Source organism: Python bivittatus, unplaced genomic scaffold (genome assembly GCF_059951505.1).
Source record: "Python bivittatus isolate LINGU-HERP-01145 unplaced genomic scaffold, Pbiv_v1 ctg000840_np1212, whole genome shotgun sequence".
Classification (NCBI taxonomy): Eukaryota; Metazoa; Chordata; class Lepidosauria; order Squamata; family Pythonidae; genus Python; species Python bivittatus.
Window position 1 is genome coordinate 16584994 of NW_028277113.1, and position 22064 is coordinate 16607057.

Below are 22064 nucleotides of genomic sequence, written 5' to 3' on the forward strand. Positions count from 1 at the left end.
AAAGGACGCTTTACTGGATAAACTGGTTGAAATTTTAAAAATTAAAGGGGAAATACAAATGACAAATCAAGAGAATGACCTGGAAAATGTTTTACTGTATATACAAAAGAGGCTTGTAAAACTCTTGAAGTCTGTACAATGTGATAAAGAAAAATGGAAATCAAATCCTACAACAATATTTGAATGAATTAAAGATTAAGACTGTTAGAAGTAAAAATTTGAAAAGTTCTGGCAACCCTTTACAGACTTTTGCTGACAACAGGATTGAAAAGTTGATGTTTTATGGATTTGCTTAGATAAGGGATGACATATAGGATGAAGAGATATCTGTCTGTAACCTTGTAAAGAATTACTAAATTTGTCTATACTTGTTGTAATGAAGGTTGGAAGTCACTTCTTTATTTCTTTTTTATTTTTTTTCTTGCACTTTTTATTCTAAAAATGTAAACTAGTTTGTATTAGTTTTTACTATTGTAATCAAAATTCTTAATAAAATATTATATGCAAAAAAAAAAAAAAAAAAAGGAAGCAGAAAGAAGAGTTGCTTCTACTCTACCTCAGTGGCCCTGGTACGCCAAAAAGGAAAACCCTGCAACTGATTACATTCCTTGGCAGAGTTGACAGAGCCAAAAATCCTGCATCTCGGTCAAACTCTGTCACCTACAGTTATAGGAAATGTGTTGAGCATACATAGCTCAGAAGCGGGGATAATTTTTGTGGGAAAGTTAGTTCTTCACTGAAACAAATGGACTGGCTCCCCTTTAAATGTGCCCTATGCGTGTGCCCAAAAATAGGGGCCACTTACTAATTTCAAGAGTTTAGGATCCATGGGTGAAAAATTCAATTTAAGGGCAATATTCTGTTTTCATTGTTAGCCACCCAGAGTCATGTATAGTATATGAGATGAGTGGCCTTATACATTTATTAAATAAATAAATACACTTTGAGAAATTAATTTGTAAGGTAACATTTTATATTGTTATGTGTATATGAATAATGCCTCCATGAAAAGAGAATTAAATTAAAAAACCTGAAAATACTTGTAAATGTCAAAATATATTAGCAACTTGGAAATAAATTTAAATAATACTGGAATAGGAAACTTTACATACTTGGTAAAATATTTGAGATTTATATTTTCAGACTTAAAAACATGGAAGTCACAAGATCTGGGTATTGTTACAGTTGAAATAAAACGGCTATTTTCTAGAAACATTAATATATAAAATGTTCATAGATATACTGAAAATGAAAAATGCCTTAAGAATAAAAAAAACCAATTGGTTATTTGTTATGTATTTAGTACAGTATATGATAATAAATACACATTTATTTTAATCTCTGCAACTTCTTTTGCCGCATATTTCCTGATTTTCTTTTCAGAGGGGCTTCTTGGCCATCTCCCTCTGAAGGTTTATTACTATCGGTCCAACAAATTTTCTTTTTCTTAACTGATGGCTGATCTGCTTCATGTACTGGAAAAAAATAAATCAAGGTTACATTTAAAGATACTATATTAAAATAAATTGTTTTAATTATAGTTGACCTGACAGAACTTGAAGAAAATTCTACAGTAATACCCTGACATGAAGATGTTGTGGCTTCACTGGAGATCTGCTCTGTTTCAAAATCTCTTTTGAGCCATACTGCTAAACAGGTAAGCCTGGCTTTAGTATTGACTTCACATAGCAATGATGGGGTATTCTCAATCTGAAAAAATAAAAATAAAAAATCCAAGACATTTATTCATGTAAACTCCAGAAAAGTAAACATGCCATTTTGTAACAGCCAAGACGATATCCATCACATTGAAGATGAGTAGAATTTCTGCAGCATCCTCTTCCTCAGACAATATTCTGTGCCAGAAATGCAATTGTATCAGTATTTGAAAGGTATGTGAACAACTATGGTGATAGGAGCGACAGATAAAATCCGTTGCACTTGTGCAATCTTATCTTAAAAGTAAGAACTAGCTTGTTCAACTGACCCTATTTCCTAAAAAGCTGATTTAAGGATAGTCGGTGGCCATTTACTCAGGTGTAAGATCCACTGAACTGAACATTTCTGAAAGGATGTGTTTACAATTACAAGTCTCACCATTTTATTGAATTTGATGCAATTTATCTTACTAAGTTTCTAGTGAGAGATCGATGTAAGAAATATGCTTTGATGCATAAAAATGAGCAATCCAAGTTGTACTTATAGCTAAAAAAGTGTATCTCTATAGTATAAAGTTATTAGTTCAATGGTTTTCAAACTTTGCTATACCACAGCGTCCTACCCTCAGAATAAAACTAATTATTTCACTGATGTTAGAAAAGGGCAAGAAAAATATACAATATTTAATAACTATTTTTTAATTTATGCATCATAGTGGGTTCTCAAACTTTGTGGTACAGCAACTGCCCACTGTGGGCTTGTGCAGAGAAAATGAGAAGCAAAGTCCAGACTGAATTCTGATGGTGCTATCCCTCCTTGTACAGACCTGTTTAAAAAACAGCAACAATCAACTATGATGCCACCTCCCCTACCTCAAGCTGCTTGCAATCGCCCTCAGTTGGAGAATCCTGAATTAGCTGATAAAATATATTCAGGAGTTATTTGTAAAAGAGAGCCAGTTTGGTCTAGTAGTTAAGGCACCAGGCTAGAAGCCAGGAGATGGTGAGTTCTAGTCCCACCTGAGGCATGAAAGCCGGCTGGCTGACTTTGGGCCAGTCACTCTCTCTCAGCCCAACTCACCTCACAGGGTGGTTGTTGTGGGGAAAATAGGAGGAGGAAGGAATATTAGGTATATTTGCCACCTTGAGTTATTTATAAAACTAATGAAGGCAGGATAAAAAAAAATCTGCCAAAAAAAATTTAAAACAAATTATTTGTAAAATAAGCAAAACAAAAGTAAAATCTCCAAACTCTAGCATGTGTACCTTTTCAAACTACAGCTCCTCTGTTTGAGTGGAACACTGTTCTCAGGCTTACCTATACTGCAAATTTGATTTGATGCAGAAATAACACTTAATTCTTAATACGCAACACTTTTTATAAAGCATCTGAAAGAAGCTCATTAGTGCAAACAAAGCAATCTTCCTCAAAGCACAAAAGCAGCATGGTGAAAAGTTTATCCCAGCTGAGTACATACAGCCACTTAAGTTTGCTGCAGTCCCTGTGGGACTACTATCTGTGCACAGAAATAGCAAAGGACATGGCTGCTTTAACACTTTGAGAAGGGGTATTCCATTTATACTAATGCACTTCACAAAGCATCTCTTTCAAATGCTTTGAATTTGAAATGTAACAAAAACTGCCCAGAATCACTGGGAGTTAGGTGGCATTATAAATTATTATTATTATTATTATTATTATTAAACAAATAATAATAAATAATCAAGCACATGTAATGATTTAACAGAGCAGGACAGATGAAATCTGTATCATATTAAATTAATGGTAAAATGCCATTTTTTTTTAAAATAACATTTAAGCAAAACATAATCCTATCAATGTTTATTCAGAAATAAGTCTCCCTGACATTAAAGCAAGCCAGCTGGGTTCACCTAAAACTGCAACCTTACATATCATGGAAATCATGAAAATAAGTTAAAGATACAAGTCTAAGTTTTAAGGACTGTACCCAATGGGGATATTCCACTAAGACAACACTTCTAATCCTTGCAAAAATCACTCTTCTTATATGAACATTAAATTCAATGTTCTTATTTTTATATGGACAAGCTGAATAAGCCATTTCACTTCCATTAGACTATTCATTGGTTGTGTAATTATTAGTGGAATGTCATCTCTTGTATTTTTAATACAATCCTAACTATTCTTCCGCAAAATTTTTGAATAGTTTGGTAATATACAAACCTTATCAATATCAAGATTCCACACCTTAATGTAGCCATCACTTGATGCTGTTACTAGAATATGTAAGCCTTCCATTTTGAAACTGTACAGTGCTTTGATTCTAAGGATCAAGAGATAATATTACATTTTTAAATTTAAATGAATTAAAAAATAAGAGCTAAGAAAATTCACAATAATCAAGAAATGATTGCAAAATGCTACATAACTATTACTTAACCAAATTCTACTGATACGTGAAGAACAATTAACTTTGAATCATATAATGGGAGCTTACTTTGTTCCCTTTCTCTATCAGATAGATTAAAATGTGAAAAAAATGCAAGGGAAAGGAAACAGAGAACCTGATTTGCTAATCATATCCATTTCCACCAATGGGCTACATAAATACAGTATCAGAGCTATAATACAATTCATCCAAAGGTAAGCACATAGTGATATAGTTCAAAGAGAAAGATTGATCTAAATACAAAATGGTCTGATACTGAAATCATTGAAACTTTAAAGTACTGAAATTTGATATTAACCCTATGAAAATACACGTAGTATCACCAAACAAAACTCAGAAGTAAATAGTATATAAAAATTAAAGAAAAATCTTTAAAAATACATAATTAATTAATAGAACATACCTGTTTTCATGAGCTTTAAATTCACAAAGGCATTTTTGAGATTCGCAGTCAAATAACCTTATGAATTCATCATCTCCTGCAATGGCAAGTATGGAATCCTTTAAAGAAACATTTAAAAAGTGTATGAGATTGGATTCATTTATAACATTTTAAATAATTTGACTCTATTTTTCTACTTACAGTGATAAACCTTACTGAAGATATCCTCTTTTCTGTGACAATGGTACCAGAGATAGAAGCAGTTTCAAGCTTGTATAGATCAACTTTGTTAGCTATAGCCACCATGTATGTCTCACCGCTAGGCGACCACTTAACAAGATGTGCATCTAAGAAATGTCAATCATATAGATTTTGAGGAAAAAAAAAGTTAAACCACAGGTATCATTTTCTGCAGATGAGATTCAGTTCTAAGTAATAGCCAATATGCGATGTTTCTTTATTACTACTTAGGATAAACTTGTCTTGAATTTAATGCCTTTAAACTTTTTAAACTCCTGAAATTCAAGGTTTATTAGCCTCTTTCTCTATGTTAAACAAAAATTCTTAACCTTAATATTAATAATCCATTAAAAGATTACTATTTATAATCTATTAATAAGGATCTAAATATTAAAATTCAATAAATACACTGCCAACTAGCACTTGGTAGAGCAGCCATGAAGGCTTGGAAAAGATATTCAGATGCTTTGATGTCTCTATACCTACAAAGATCAGAATTGTGCAAGCCATGGCATTCCCTGTGACACTCTATGAAAGCAAAAGTTGGACTTTGAAGAAGTAGAATAGGATGAATATTGATGCTTTTGAACTTTGGTGTTGGAGAAGACACCTGAGGATACTGTGGACAGCTAAGAAAACAAGCTAATGGATCATCAAACAAATCAACCCAGAATTCTCACTCGAAGCATAAATGACCATGCTCAAATTATCCTACTTTGGACACATTATGTGAAGACCTGATTCTCTGGAGAAGGTCCTAATGCTGGGAAAGGTGCGAGGAAAGAGAAAAGGATGACTAGCAGCAAGGTGGATGGACTCAGAGTGGTGATGAGTGCACTGCTGCAAGACCTGAAGGACCAGGTTAGGGACAGAACATCATGGAGAAAATCTATCTATGTGGTTGCTAGGAGTTGAAAACAACTTGATGGCACATAATCAATCAATCAATCAATCAAATATTAAAAGAACTTTTCTTCTTTTTTAAATATTTTATTGGCGAAATATAACAACCAGAAGATATGATGAAGTACAACCAAATAAAACAATGCTTATAAAATCAGAAGAGAATATACAGAATAGTGATTAAATGAGTGACATTTGAAGAAACAAAATATATATCTATAAAGTGTTAATATAGCTCAGTCTTCTAACATATTATTAAATCTAGCCTTATAGACCATCTATTGCTCCATCTTTTCAGCTTGGTACAATATGTTATTTCAATATAGTAATATTTATATAACATACTTAGATTTTTTATATTCTATTATTTAATGTCTTAGAGAATATAGATAAAAGGAAGAGAAAGCAGATATTTTATTACCGTATTTTTCCAACTATAAGACAATACTTTTTTCTAAAATCCTTACACTAAAAATTGAAGGGCATCTTATGCAAGGAAGTAAGCCGAGGAGAGAACTGCGCGGTTGCAAAACTGCCCATACTTTGTCTCTGCAAACAGGCTTCCTCCTATTGCTAGCCTCCAATCACGAGTGAAATAGCTTGACTCTGCAAACAGCTTCCTCCAATCACGAGCCTCCATTCACGAGTGAAACTGCCCATACTGTCTCTGCAAACAGACTTCCTCCAATCACAAGCCTTATGTAACTGATCTCAGCCGATGCTAAACAAACCAATTGGAGGAAGTCTGTTTGCGGAGACAAGCTATCGGCAGTTTCACTTGTGATTGAATGTAATCAGTTATGCAAAAGAGCATGGAAATAGAGCTGCAGAGAGACGGTTTCGACCTCTTCCCACCGAGTATATCAGGTAAATGTTACCTAATTACTAAATAAAAATGTGTTCTGCACTATCTTTAAAATATTGATTTCTTAATTTTGGGTTGGAAAAGTGGGGGTTGTCTTGTACATGGGGGCGTCATATTGATGGAAAAATACGGTAATTACAGTTTCAGATATTACTGTTACACGTGTTAGGATTATTTGACTTTTTCTTCAAAATTAAATATAACATTGGAAATGAAATGAAAAAATAAAGGAAGGGCATACATTAAGGTATTTGTTTTATAATAAAGATTTCGGTTTTAAGTTAAATTGCTTGATATTAAATACCTTTGAGTTGAACAGAGGCTAATTCGATTAAGAGGATATAGTAGGGGTAGACAATGATTTATTTGTTTATTTACTTATATAGAGAGATTTAAAGAATACCTGATCCCAACCTACTCTGGGCACATTACATAATAAAAAGTTAGAACAATAAAATAAACGGATGATATGCATCCCCTCAAAAAACCATACAAAACAGGACAAAATCATACACCAACCACTCTGAGAAAAGGCCTAGGAGAATAGTCAAATTTTCAGTGCCTTTCAGAACATCATAGGGTGGGAGCCATACAGATTTATGGGGAATTCTGTTGCAGATGGCAGGCAGGTTCAGTGGGCACATTTAGAACTTTAGAGAGTATTCCATGATAATGGCCGTGATCAGGGGCTTGCCCATTCACAAAGCATCTTCCATGGTGGACACAGTTAGTCACAAAATAATGAAATTGCTTCCCTTTAGCCTCTTCAGAATGCAGTCTATTATGCCAGATTTCTTTACTTCCTAAATACTATTAAATGGCAACAGGTTGAATATGGAATAACAAGAACTCAACAAACCTTAGGGGACATGATAGGAACTTAACAACGCTTTGAATAGGGAAAGATTTAGTTTGGGCATGGCATTTTAGCCTGGCAGGAATAAAGCAACTGTGATGAGAAGGCTAGCTATCTGCAGCAGAATTTCATAAAATATCTGAGATGGGCATTGGGAAAGGTAGCTTAGCACATTTTTGAACAAGCAAATACATATTTTACTATGTTCCAAGCTGTATTTTCACTAGACAATAAAAGCTAACTTAAAGATGCAATAAATTTAAATACTAAATAATGTAGAATAAACAAAAATACATAGCAAAGAAATATACTCACTTTGTTTTATGTTTTTTATGAATGCAGATCTTCCTTCTACAAGATTCCATGTTCTGAAAAATACCAATACACATCTTTTGAACTGAAGGAAACACAACGTAGGTGATGGTAGAAATTATAGGCAATGTGGTTTCAACCTTGAGAGTGCAGAGAACAGCAAAGATGGTAACGGCTTGGAGGCTAATCCTATGAAGAGCAGTTAAATGAACTTAGTATGTTCAGGTTAAAGAAGAAAAGGCTAAGGAGAGACATGACTGCAGTCTTCTGATACATGAAGGGATGTCACGAGGAAAAGGGAGTAGCTTTATTCTCCTTAACATCTGAGGGAAAGACAAGAACCAGCTGGTAGAAGATTTACAGTCAATGATCCAAACTTGAACTAAGGAGGAACTTCCTGACTGTGAGAGCTATTAAAAGTGAGTGAAAAGATGAAAACACACTTAAGTGACTTGAATTGGCAAGAACAAGCTTAAGTAGAATATTCTTGGCATTAGCATTATTTTGTTTCTCCAAAACTAAATGCATTCACAATATTTTGATATTAAAAACCCTGTTCTGAGTTGTGTCTCTTGATCATATGCAGCATAACCAAGGAGAGGTATAGTGATTATCGGTCAACCTGAAGAATCAGACTGAGCTACAAAACAACTACTTCCTTGCATATTTAATGTTACTGTAATTTAGCAGTCTCCATTAAAATGGATGACTATTAAATGACTAGAGAGTCAGCTGAAAAGACAGATAAAGGAATAGGATGCTTATTCTTCTGAACGTTTAAGCTAAAATAGATGTAAGATCCCATGGTATAGATTCATACGTATAGTAGGACTCTATTTGGTCTGGGATCTGAAAAGCGTGAACATTTCTGATCTATGATTACCATCCCACCAAACCAATTCTGTTCCAGTGCAGAAACTGGAATGAGTTTTTAAATGCACTTTATATATGTGGGTGGGTCTACACGTATTTTTAAAACAACAGCTGTTTCAAAATTACTAAATTTAATTCTAAAAGTGTATTTATGGATATGTTTATAGTTTATTAGATTATTAACAAGCAGCCTGCAAAAGCAGAATACTTTTCATATTCTATGTGGAAGAGCATATAAACATTCACAAGTAGTTCTTCTGGTACAGGTGAATTATCACTGTGTGAAGGTCAGCTAGAATGGAGGCTTTGACCAATACATTCCTAGAGTAATTACTTTTACAAGCTAGTACCATTAGATTCCTCTCTGGCACCTCATCCTTATGTTGCCTATTCCTACTTTTTCAGGAACACATCCCAATCATACCAACCAAGAAATATGAGAGAGAGAATCTTGACAAGATTCTTCTGTAATCCTGGCCTTATCAAGCAAATTCACAAATTAAAACTTCTGATAAAGATTCCTGTCAATGAGAAACAACATCTTACAGCTGAATAAATATTTCATTATATGCAAAACAGTTTTCAAATAACATTCTTGTTTTAAGAAAGAGTCATGTACTATCTTAAAGTTTAAGGTATAATTCTACCATAGATTCTTTCTCACACTCATTTCCCAAATCTATTCTGGAGGATTGAGGAACCACCAGAGAAGATTTAAAGTGTGTGTGGAAGTTGGAAATGGAGATGGCAAGAGAGCAAAGGAGTGATCCAGGGTGTAGAACTCCATCTGCATACTTTTGGAAGTAGCCATTATAAGCCTGTTTTCACTTACATCCATTGTCATATACTATATTAGATTAATTTTATTCTTGATACTTATATTCGCTTATAAATTTATTAACTTGTTGAACAATAACAACATACCTGATATTTATGCTCACAGCTTGGAACAGCTTGCTAATTGCTTTGAAGTTATAGAAAGAGCATTGTCTTAAATAAAACTAAGGCCATTTCTGAAGTTTGCAGCCTTTTGGCTTACCTTAATGTCCTGTCTGTGCCTACTGATAAAGCCAGCTTTCCAGAAGGATGAATAGAAAGAGATGTCACATGGCCTCTAATGCATAAAGAAAAAGCATAAACAGGATTTTTAATGCCAACAAATCATTATCAATATATTCAATCATAATATGAAGCCCTCTAAGTCATACATAACTCGTCTTAGTATGCCTCTTATCAGCCCTGGCTTACAAACTAACTGTGACACTCCCTCATGGATGGGCAACCTTTTGATGGCTGGAAGCCATATTTCATGAGTGCCTGAAATATGCAGAATGATGATGCAAAATTTGTGAAGCCAAGATTTTCTGATCTTTATTCTTGGGGGTTTGGGGATACTTGTTAGTTTTCTCTGCTTTAAATACTACTAGACAACCTATGACCCGTTGGGTCACTGTTTCAGAGATATTTCCTTACCTAAACAGAGAAACAGAATGACCAAGGGCAAAAAAGCAGTGGGAGTGGGAGTGACTTGTGACTTGTTGGCAACTTCCCCAGTGATGTATTGTCGAAGGCTTTCACAGCCCGGCATACGATGGGTGATGTGACCCTTTTGTGGGTATTTATAGAGATCTGGGGGGGGGAAGGGGGGATTGGGTGTGTGTGTGGGGGGTCGCGTTACTGAGTGGCTGCTTGTTTTGGTGTCAGAATCTGTGTGTATCTTCCTGGGGATTAGGCAGGGTTTTTTCTTCTATTGAATTGTTAACGAGGGGCTGCTGGGGGTGATTAGCAAGTTCATTGTGTGAACTGTTCACATGTCCTGGTGGTTGAGCTGAGTTCGCTGACCTTTTGCAGGCTGTATTTTTCAGGATTGGTAGCCAGGTTTTGTTGATTTTTACTCTCCTCTTTTTTATTCCCCAGAGACTTTGCTTATGGGAAGCTGGCAGGGAGCATCAGAAAACTAAGTTCCTCCCTCCCTCATATAATATAGGCTTGCGCCATTTGCCCTCCCCTCAGGAGAGCCCCTGTGAAGCCTCCTCCTCCTCAGCTGACCAGCAGAATTGCCTGCCCCTTTGCTGGGGGGAGATGGAACAAAGGGAGCCATGGGCTGTAAGGAAAACTGCACCCCCACTCCCCATTCTGGCATGTCCCCAAGGGACTCCTCCCTCGAGGAAGAGGGGTCACCCATCACCACCAGCACCCCCAGCCAGCCCTACCTTGCCAGCAGGCATCCAAGTCACTTCCTCATCCTCCCCTCAGTGCCCACAGCTGTTAAGAGATTTCAAATTTCTGTCTTGTTTCCAAAGCAGCCAATTGCCACTTGCCCATCGGCCTTGCCAGCAGCCAACTGGGCGCAGGGGACAGAGGGAGGCAGAAAAGAGATCAGGGATACGCTCATGATGATCATGTGATCTGGGCTGACCACAGCAGCACAGTAGCGCTGAAGCAGACACAAATTTCCCAAATTTCAATCCCACTTGGATCATGCGTCCCAGATTTTTGATGCATTCTGTAGTTAGCCTATTTGAGGTACCTTGGTTCAAAAACTGTTGCCCTATGATGCACTGTTCCACCCAGTTGAAGGTTACAGACCCAAGAGTTTTAGTACTATATAGATTATTATGTTATTATGTTAGGCCTTACATGTGAGTCCTGATCCAAAATGGCAGAAACTAGGATATTAGTTTCTAGCAATTGTGATCACAGATGGCTTCATTCTTCTTCAATATTTAGATATCAGTTTTAATTTTAAAAAATTCAATGGTTAGGTCTTTAAAAGTTTTTGTTATTCTTTATCTGTTCTGTGTGTTTTTATGTTATGTTTATATTTTTGTTTATGAATTTGTACATACATTATAAATGCTCACTTTGGTTATGGAGTAGCATAGAAATTTAATAAATAAATGAAAAAGAGCTTTAGAGCATTAGATCGGAAACTGAGTTTTCACCATTTAATCGTTTTTTTTGCACTATGTACTACATCATTCTAGAGAATCCTGATTCTCTTGAATACTTTTTCAGAAGGGAGCAAACAGGTACTATTGTGCAAATAGAACCCTGTTTACATAACTAGGGATTATAATACACTTATATCAGAAAAAAGAGAACATACTTGTGGGCTTTAATTGACTTCAAGCATTCCCATTTTTTTGTATTCCAAATACACATGAGACCATCCTCAGCTCCACTCAACAGATGAGCGCTCCCATAGAATTCCAAGCAGGATACAGTGCCTGAAAATCAACAAGAACAGTTCTATGCAATCCTTTTGGTTTAAAATAAAGTACATTTCAAAATGGTTTTATAGCAAAAACATAGTTTGTACATCCCTACAAATTTACAGAATTCTTGGCATGCTTTTAAATGGTGGTGCAAAGACAGAAATTTGTGGTATCGGCAACAGGGGTCCCTGAAATGGTGCACTTTTACCAGCAAGACTGAAAAGCAAGTTAGCAACAAACACATTGCATAGACAGTTGTTTCAGGCTCCTTTCTTCAGCATGGGAAGGATACCCTTTCAGGCCATGTTCATGTGCAATGCTTCCTCAGGAGGGTGCTCCTTCTCGCACCCCCAGTGATTCACCTGCATAGGACACATTCTTGGTAGTCAAGGCCTTAACAACTGCCCCTTTTGAACCCATCAGAGAGATTCCTATTAGCATTCTTATCTGAAAGTCATCCCTTCTGATTACTCTAATCTTGCCTAGGAGGGTCAGAGAAATAAGAACACTCTCAAGTGATCTAGGTCTGTCCCACCAGGAAAAGATGGTTCTAGAGCCAGATCCCTGCTTCAGGAACAAGGGCAATTTCAAATTATACTTCCCAACTCTACCCAAACCCACTCTACCTCAGAGAATGCACTTGGTTGTGCATTCTGACTTTGTGTGCAGGGCACTTAGAAACTACCCTAAACAAATGCTAGGGGGTGAAGGTCTGATTGTGTCTTATGACACAGGACATTATGGAAGAAGAGTTTCACTTGCCAAATAGCAGATAGGTGGAAAATGCATTGCTCCAGCAAAAGGAGGTTCCCTTCTATCTTCACAGCATACTCTAGAAGAGGGAGGACTACAACAATAATAGCAGGAGTAACACTAATAGAGATTTACAGGGTGGCTACCTGTCTTTATAAAACTATTGGACTATAGGAGGAATAGATTAGATGTCCAGCCCCTGGTTATCAATGGAGACAGAGTGGAGCGGGTGGCCAGTTTTAAGTTTCTGGGTGTTATTATAAAGGAGGACTTGACCTCAGGCGCTCATATTGCAGCCTTGGTTAAGAGGACCCAGCAGAGATTATACTACCTGAGACTTCTCAGGAAACACCAACTGAATGAAAAACTGCTGGTGACCTTCTACCGCTGTACCATTGAGAGCATTTTAACCTACTGCACCTGTGTATGGTTTGCTAACTGCACAGTGGCAGATAGGAAAGCGCTCCAGAGGGTTACCACCACTGCCCAGAGGATCATTGGTTGCCCTCTCCCCTCTTTGGAAGAACTTTATAGTTCCCGCTGCCTTAAGAAGGCTCAAAATATTCTTAAGGATCCATCCCACCTGGGACATTCTTTTTTTGAACTATTATCATCTGGCAGACAGTACAGGATAATGAAAACAAGGACCAATAGGCTGAAGAATAGCTTCTATCTTAGAGCTGCAACTATACTGAATTCTATCATATAGTGCAGTATTGATGCAGCATCAGGGGTTGTGCAATATGGAATGTGAAGGTTGTGTTTTATGTGTGTTATGTGTTTTATGGTTTTTATATTTTTAAAGCTGCACTGGGGTGGCATTAATTTTGTTGTACAAGTTGTACAATGACAATAAAGATTTCTATTCTATTCTATTCTATTCTATTCTATTCTATTCTATTCTATTCTATTCTATTCTATTCTATTCTATTCTATTCTATTCTATTCTATTCTATAGAATATAGTAGATAATATACAGGTAGTCCTCATTTAGCAACCACAATTGGGACCAGCAACTTGATCGATAAGCAAAGTGGTTGCTAAGTGAAACTGCAACTGTACTTAAGATCTTACTTCAGTTTTCCTTTGCTTTACAAACCTGTGAGGGTCATAAATGTGAGGATTGGTTGTAAAGTTACTTTTTCATCACCGTCATAACTGCAAATGGTTGCCAAATGAGGCAGTCGCTAAACAAGGACTACCTGTATTCAGCTTTTCCTCCTCAGTTGTAAGATTTCACCACTTCAGGTTACAAGAGAACCAGTGTAGTGGATAAAAGGCTGGATTAGGAATGGGGGACACCCAGGTTTTAGTCTACTTTCACTGGGTGACTTTGGACCAGTCACTTTCTCTCAGCCCAAACTATCTCACAGGATTGTTGTTTGGGGGGAAAAAATAGGAAGGAATGCTATGTACACCATCTTAAGCTCCTAAAAGAAAGATGGGAATTAAATCTAATAATAACATTTTTTAAAAATCTAAGAAATCTAAATATATAAGAACCGGTGTAAACTGTTATACTGACCTACTCTTGCAATACTGCTATGGTATATTCCTTTCCCTAGTGACTGAGAATGCTAATGAACTATATTTCTAGCCAGCAGAAGATGGACCCAACCCTGTTTGGAAGGCAAACAAGCTTCAGAGAGGAACCAAGCAGCTCAAGCATTGAGGTATGAGTCACTTTACTATACCGCGTTAAATGTTTTACATGGTGCTTCTGTTCCCGTATGTCTTACCAGCTATAGGTTTTGTTGTTACAATGGAATATACAAATAATTGAACCACATTTACCTGAAATCAACAACTTAAGGAGGGGGTATCATCCATAGGATAGGAAAAAGTCTTAAACTCTGCCTTCTAACTAAGAGATGGAGTTAGTCCTTTCCTGTTGTACCTATCTTCCGGGGACCAGAAAGGTAACTACTGTTCTACAATTTACCTCTACACAGCTATTTTAAAGTTATACATTCATGAATGCATAGGGTGGTAGAGGTTTCCTTCCCATGTTTTTGCAGTTTATGAGATTATTTGCCTTTATACTTCAATGGAATGATTTTTAAAACCATAATTTAATAAGGAGGTACTGGGTTTCATTTGTCCCTTGAAGTTTATTGTTAAACCTCTCAGCTCTTGGCATCAAAAATCAAGACCTGTATTTTTGAATCTCAGAACTGGAAACAAATGTTCGACAAATACGTGCAACCAAATGCTAGACTATAGCCAATTTCCATAACCAAAATTTGTAATACGCAAATGGAACCTTTGCCCCAGCTGACTTCTCTATTCATTAACATAATAGCTCTGTCTGCCAATGAAATTAATAGGAAAGCCTTTATGCACTGCATAACAACATTAGACAAATGACATAAATTAAAGCAAGTGAGATAATTTACATCTTTTTTATAATGATGTTAGTATGGAAATGACAAATCTCCACAGGTAATATACTCTCTAATTTCAGCCATTTGTGAAAAACAGATGTGAAAAACAGACTCCCCCAAATGAGGTTTCACCGTACTGGAATCCTGCTGAGAACTACTGCTCACTAATATATGCCTCACCCATCCAATGTAACTTACACAAGAAGGGTGAACTCCTTACCATTGTGGTGTACCAATGCTCCATGTTCCACCTTCTTTTTCATGTCATAGATTTGTATAGTTTCATCCTTGCTCCCAGTGACTACATATCTTTCATTCACAGCTACTGCTGACAATGAAGCACTGTGGGCATGATGAGTGAAATCAGGAGCGATTGCCCAGTTCTGAAAATAAAACATAACAGGAATAAGACTTGTTTAAAAAGCAATCAAACCAGCTATTGTGATTTCCCTAAAATATTCCAGTGTACTTTGTTTTTAAAAACAAAGTAAAAACCTGTTGAAGAGCACTTATCTTCACAGATCCTGATCCAGCATACTTAGCATCAAGTCTTCCAAATGAATCAAATAATCTGAATTTTGAATCACATAACCTGACTCCAATGCTTGAATGGAAGTATTCAGTATTAAACTTTAAGTGCCTTCAAAATAAAGGATGACAGATTACCTTAATATAAATTAGTAAAATTGTTAAAACAGAAATTATTTATCTTTAGAAAGTCAAATGCTTTTAAAGTAGTAGGGTATTATAGCAGATTATCCAGTTATGTGAGTGCAAACTATCTATCTTCACAGAGACGGGCGTTTTCACTTTAAAAGAAATCTTAAAAACTTTTTCCAAAACATGATCCTTTCAGTCTTATCCTACTGATCAGGAAGCAATTCTACCTACTTCAGTTACCAGCAGTTATTACTATCAATTAATGTCATTATAGTTAGTGTGTTTAAATATCTACCATTTCATGGCCTCTGGGGTTTACAACGTACAACTAATTTCAGTTGGAATAATAGTATCTGTATGTCATGTAACTGTATTTCCACAAAATGAAAGCTTGTGACACAGTATATTTATTCACAAAAAGACACCAGATTTTGTTAGTGGTTTCACTGAGAAGGCCCTCTCGTAATTAAAGGATGTTGTTTTATGTAGACTATTGACATTCTTCTTGTTGCACAAAACTTTTCCACAATGTTAAATCTACTAAATCCATTATTTATTTTTTAAAGAATCTGTTCTTAATTCCACTACAGGTGATCAAATTTCACTTTTAAGTATATTAAAAAAAAAAACACTGAGATCCTAAATGGCAACTAATACCGATAGAATTTTTACTTTTCTCTTTTTATTTTCAATACTTTTATGCTTTTTAAATAATAAAATGTTAATAATTTTAATCATATTATAGAAGCATTACTGCATTGAAATCATACAATGTATCAAGATTTAGAATACTATAATAAAAGGGAAAAAATCTTGCTTTCTTCAGTTGACAAACAAGTGCCTCAAGGAAGCAATAACTCTCACATGCTATTGCTTTCCAGCAACTGCCCCTAAAACTTCGGCCATGTTAATTGGGAAAGCGAGTGTCGCGGTTTCTTCCGGCATGGCGAGCATGAGGTTAGAAAAGCTGTGGCTTACAACCACCACGGTCGGAGGTGGTTGTACCCTCCCATAAAGCCCTCTTTAGACAGCCCCCTTTAAAGGCTATCTAAGCTAAAGGCTGACAGCACGTTACTCCCACTCTTTTTTAAAAGCAACTGCCGCGAAGGACACCGTCCCGCGTGGGCAGCGCCTGCTGCGCCGAACGAGCAGCAAGCGGTAGGGAAAGCGTGTTCCGCGGGCCGCGCGCGAGCATTCCATTTCCCCCGCCCCGCGACAACGTACGGAACTCACAAGGCGGAGCTGAGCACGAGCCACGCCGCGAAGGCTTCTGGGAAGGAAACTGAGCAAGACGAAGCGAGCCCACAAGCTTCCCTGCCCTTGCGCACGCTGGTAGCTTGCAACCTCGGCGCCGCTTGCGCAGCGTGCGGCCCTCGTGGTAAGTATGGGACCCTAAGCACCTCACTCTTGCCTTCTCTGCGCCCCCTGTCTTATTTAAAAATTACCTCGGCTGGTTGTACTGCGAATCCGAATAGAATCTGTTCGTAACATCCCCCCAGCACCTCCATTTCTTGGCCTTCCTTAGCGGCGCCTACTAGTGTGGGGTCCTTTCCTTTCTGTATGTAGCACGGCCTCCTATCCGCCTGTCCGTTTTGCGCTGGGGTATGTCTACTTTATCGCCTGACTAGGAGCCGGGAAGTCGTTGCCGCTTCCCGTTTCAAGACTGAGTCTTTGGACTTTCCTTTGTCGTTTGGGAGTGGAGGGGAGGCAGAAATGATTTGTAGGAAACAGAAACAGAAAAAGAAAGAAACAGAAACAGGCAGTCGCAAAGACAACCTGGGGCGGAAGTCCGTGGAGGTGAAGGAAGACGGGGGGGAGGATGACGGCGGCGGAAGGGAGCGTTGCGATCTCCAAACGGCTAGTGATGGCGGCTGCCCGGTGGGCCAGAGATGTTAGTATTATGGGTTTGAGGCGACAGGGAGGGGGTCCTTTGCCGCGTGGACAAGTAGTATTAAGCTATTCCTGATTTCGGGTCTCTTCCCCGCTCTTTTTGCTCGGCACCGCGTGAGTTCTCTCCTGCCCCGCCCCCAACAGAGGCCTGGCACGCGCTGGCGCCTTTTCCTTTCTCCTTTTCCCGTCTAGTTCCTTTTCGGTGCAGCCCTGATCTCATTTAAACTGTCTGGGGAATAGATCTGGGTGGACTTTCTGGAGCTGCTTTTAATCTTGCTTGTGACTGGGATATGAACGGGGTGAGCGTCTGTTGGCAGATGCATATGTTCACATGTGTGTGCTAGCATGTTCGTACGGACGCGCGTGCGTATAGCCCCACCATTTTTTAAAATCCTTTTTAAAACTCTTCCAACTTGCCCGGTTCCTAAGTTTTGTCCTTAAAGAATTGTAATCTTAAACATCGTTATTTCAAAGTGGTCTTCATTGAAACTATTGAGGCATATTTTTGAACAATGAAGCCTAACGTTACAACTATGCTCTATTCAAAAATTGCATTTTAATTGGTGCTGATTCTAAGTAGGCTCAGCCGCCATTGGGTGTGAAGTTTCCCCCACCTCATAATTCCATCTTCAAAAGCAAATATTGATAGAATAAAAATTATAGAGGACTTGATCAGAGAGAAAGAAATAAGGACACTTCCTTCTAAAAATTCCTCTTTCTCTAGTTTTACTTTTAAATAAAAATATATTTAAAAACTAAAAAAAATGGAAATACAGAAATCAAAAGGAAGTGTTCAGAAATTGGGCCTGTTTTTCTCAGAATGTGAAAAATTCATATCCCAATTATTTTCTAACTTTAAAAAATGAAAAAATTAATATAGGTTTTTATATTTTATATCCTGACATAGATTACAATTTATATTTTGTGACATTTTCTTGGGGTTTGAATTCTTTAAATGTATTTTGCAAATGATATGCAATGTATGTGGAAATTGTTCTGTATTTTCTGCAGTGTATGGAAAACTTTATTTTTTATTTATGCAATCTCTATAGCTGCCCATCTCAATCTAAGTGACTCTGGGCAGCGAACAATTTCAATAATTAAAACCATTAAAACAATTATTAGGCAGCTGAGAATTATCATAAAAATTACATAGGAATCAACAGTGCAACCAGGTAATGGGGCCCTTAACACTTTCAGGACCCCAGGCTCAGGCACATAGCCAGGTTTTTAAAGCCTTACAAAAGGCTAGTGGGGTCAGGACCACCCTGAGCTCCAAAGGAAGAATGTTCCAGAGGGCAGGGGATGCTGCTGAGAAGGCTTGTCTGACGGGATCCACAACTTCCCCAATCTACTAGACCGAATTGGAAAGGTAGAAGCTATTGGGACTTCAGGAACTTTGATGCATTCAAAATTGATTAAACATTTTAGGATTTTGTTCTTTACTGCTAAAATGGGGGTAGTTCTTTTTTTGCTATTTGATTCCCCCCCTCCCCTGGGGTTTTAGATAGTATACTAGGCCTCTAGGAACATAATGCACCTATTTTGCTTAAACCTTCCAAGCTTCTGAAACAAGACTGAATATTTTATGTGATAATGTCACCATTTGTCCACCATGCCTCTGAATCCTGAAAGATTACCTGCCTCTGGTTTAGTGTACTATGTAAAGCCATTTATTAAAGTTTGTAATGTATTTTTCTGGAGATGGGTTTGCATATCACATTAAGCCAGAGGTGACAGCCTTTGGACCACATACTGACCCCCCAACCCCATTTTTGCAGTCCCCAAAGCTCTCCGTGTTACGCCATTGAAATTCAGCAGAAAAAATGTTTAATATGCTTATTTTGTTCCTACACACACACACACACACACACACACACACACACACCCTGAACAAATTTTTTGGGTTGGCACCTTCCAATGACATTGTGTATCACCAGCTGTATAGATATTGGAAGGTAGAACATAGCCCACAGCCACAAAAAAGTTGTCCTCCCATTTGCTAAATCAAAACCAAACCCTGTTAAGGTTGATATTTGAACCAAGTTTGCAAATATTTATTGATGATCAAATAAGTTTGTGTTGTGAAACAAGTGTTTTCTCTGATTCTTACACTATTTGTTTATATTGTAGTGAAATCACAAGTTCTTGAACAACCTTGGAGGAAGAAAGGATTGCTAATACTTCAATTTAGATGGTTAGAATAACGAGGCAAGATCTCGTCTTGTTCTGGTACTTGCCACCTTCTACAGCTAGACTCTTTTAATTTCTTTGTTTGTGTATTTGACACTCATTGGTAAGTTAAATAAGTAGCAGAAGTTGTATTTATAAAATGTGAAGACCTAGTTGCAGAGCAAATATTTCTTAAAGGATTATTATAAATCTCTTGGCAGTATCCTTGTAATTAGAGATTTCTTATTAGTATTGCTAATCTGTACAGGTTTGGTCATTCAATTTTTTTCTTCTACTTTAATTTTTTCATATATAATTTTTTAAAAAAAAATTAAATCTATTTTTTTTTTCTTTTCATGATGACAGTGTTCATGCTAAGTATAATAAGTAATTGGATTGCTTTGGTGAATTTTACAAATCTGCATTATTTCTTTGATTTTTCTGGGTGTGCGGAAGATTGCACTCTGAAGCAGTAGCTTTGTAACTGGCACTGCTTGCTCACGAAGCTGCATTTTTAGTGAAAATGGCTTTTACCATTTCAGTCCAAAGGACTAATACCTATACCCTTACCTGGAGAAAATAGATCTAACTCAGTTATAATTTTATATTTTATGAGCTGTGGTTTTATTGTAAATTAGTTTTTGTATACTTTAATGTACATAGGCTAGACATTATTAAATGCTTCTTTGGGGATTGTGTATTTCAAGAAAATTGATAGAGTTAGGCTTTGGTTCATTTTTATAGAAACAGTACAGGTACTCCTCGTTTAATGACCCTAATTAGGACTGGAATTTCCATTGCTAAGTGAAGCGGTCATTAAGCAAAACATCACGTGATCATACCACTTAGCGATGGCAGTTCCTGTAGTCCTGGTTGCAGTTATTAGGCCAGGACCTCACATTTCTCCTGCCCTGCCATGCTCGCCTCCACTTCAACTCCCCTTATCCGCCAATCTCCCCCCATCACTGCCCTTTTGGCTGCCCTGCACTCTGCTGCCTACCCCTGCTGCCCCCCCACTGACCTTTGCTATCATCTTCCACTACTGAAGGGGAGGCCGCACAAAGGGCCAGCAGCTGCCTCAGCTGGGTGCGCCTCATCAGCAGTAGGAGGAAGAAGATGGCAAAGGTGGGGGGGTGGCAGGGGTAGGCAGCAGAGTGCAGGGCAGTCAAAAAGGCAGAGATGGGGAGATAGGCAGGTGAGGGGAGTTAAAGCGCACCCTGCAGTCATAAAGCAGGCGGCCTGCCAAGTGCCCAAATTTTGATCACATGACTGCAGGGGCACTGCAATAGCCTAACTTTGTGGACCAGTCATAACTACCATTAGTTAATCAATGTTGTAACTTTGAGCGGTCACTGACCGAATGGTCATTAAGTGAGGATTACCTGTACTGATCTTTAGTTTGAGGTGTTAGGGCTGCTGTTAAATTCTTAAAACTTTTTTTAAAAAAATAGCACTACAATAAGGTACAGTGACTTATAATACACAGTCATAAAGTTATAACCAGTGAGTGGCTTGAACAGCTCTAGCAAACTGCATTATTCTTTGGACCAATTGAAATTTTTATCAAATATTGCATGTAGGGAAAGTGCCCAAACTACAGTGCATTCGGAAAGTATTCAGACCCACTTCACTTTTTTCAATTTTGTTATGTTGCAGCCTGATACTACAATCATTCAAATTCATTTTTTTCCTCATTAATCTACACTCAGTACCCCATAATGAAAAAGCAAAACAGAATTTTAGAAGTGTCTGTAAATTTATTAGAAAGGAAAAACTGAAATATCACATTGATATAAGTATTCAGACCCTTTACTCAGTACTTTGTTGAAGCACCTTTGGCAGCAATTACAGACCCGGGTCTTTTTCGGTATGATGCAACAAGCTTTGCACACCCGGATTGGGGGATTTTCTACCATTCTTCTTTGCAAATCCTCTCAAGCTCAATCAGGTTGGATGGGGACCGTCGGTGGACAGCCATTTTCAGGTCTCTCCAGAGATGTTCAATAGGGTTCAAGTCAGGGCTCTAGCTGGGCCACTCTAGGATATTCAGAGTTGTCCCTAAACCATTCCTGTGTTGTCTTGGCTGTGTGCTTAGGATGGTTGTCATGTCGGAAGGTGAACCTTTGGCCCAGTCTGAGGTCCTGAGCGCTGTGGAACAGGTTTTCATTGAGGATATTTCTGTCCTTTGCTCCATTCAGCTTTCCCTCAACCCTGACCAGTCTCCCAGTCCCTGCTGTTGAAAAACACCCACACAGCATGATGCTGCCACCACCATGCTTCACTGTTGGGATGGTATTGGGCAGGTGATGAGCAGTGCCTGGTTTCCTTCAGACATAACGTTTAGAATTGAGGCCAAACAGTTCAATCTCGGTTTTATCAGACCAGAGAATCTTGTTCCTCACAGTCTGAGAGTCCTTCAGGTGCTTTTTTGCAAACTCCAAGTGGGCTTTCATGTGTTTTGCACTG

The 22064-nt window shown here is 37.7% G+C and overlaps 2 protein-coding genes across 11 annotated transcripts in view; one reads left to right on the forward strand and one right to left on the reverse strand.

The window, feature by feature from the left end:
* Positions 1-17112, reverse strand: PAK1IP1 (PAK1 interacting protein 1). 2 transcript variants are annotated; one of them, XM_025173063.2, is made up of 10 exons: positions 16401-16732; positions 15097-15259; positions 11631-11751; positions 9561-9635; positions 7652-7704; positions 4674-4819; positions 4494-4591; positions 3865-3964; positions 1581-1710; positions 1-1475 (listed from the first exon to the last, which is right to left on the reverse strand). In XM_025173063.2, exons 2-10 carry the CDS (start codon positions 15137-15139, stop codon positions 1330-1332), a joined length of 912 nt encoding a protein of 303 aa, XP_025028831.1. In that variant the 5' UTR covers positions 15140-15259; positions 16401-16732; the 3' UTR covers positions 1-1329. The 2 variants fall into 2 exon arrangements, with proteins under 2 accessions (XP_025028831.1, XP_025028827.1); XM_025173059.2 differs by lacking the exon at positions 16401-16732 and adding an exon at positions 16982-17112 and having other exon boundaries at positions 3-1475.
* The window catches only part of LOC103067289 (tRNA selenocysteine 1-associated protein 1), an 18255-nt gene continuing 12952 nt past the window's right edge, over positions 16762-22064 (forward strand). For 8 of the 9 annotated variants that reach the window (XM_088131031.1, XM_088131030.1, XM_088131033.1 and 5 more), the window contains exons 1-2: positions 16762-16914; positions 19560-19722. The gene's annotated coding sequence lies outside the window, so the exon portion shown is untranslated. Of the gene's footprint in view, positions 16915-17320; positions 17428-19559; positions 19723-22064 lie in introns of those variants that run through there. The other variant, XM_088131028.1, reaches the window with a different exon arrangement.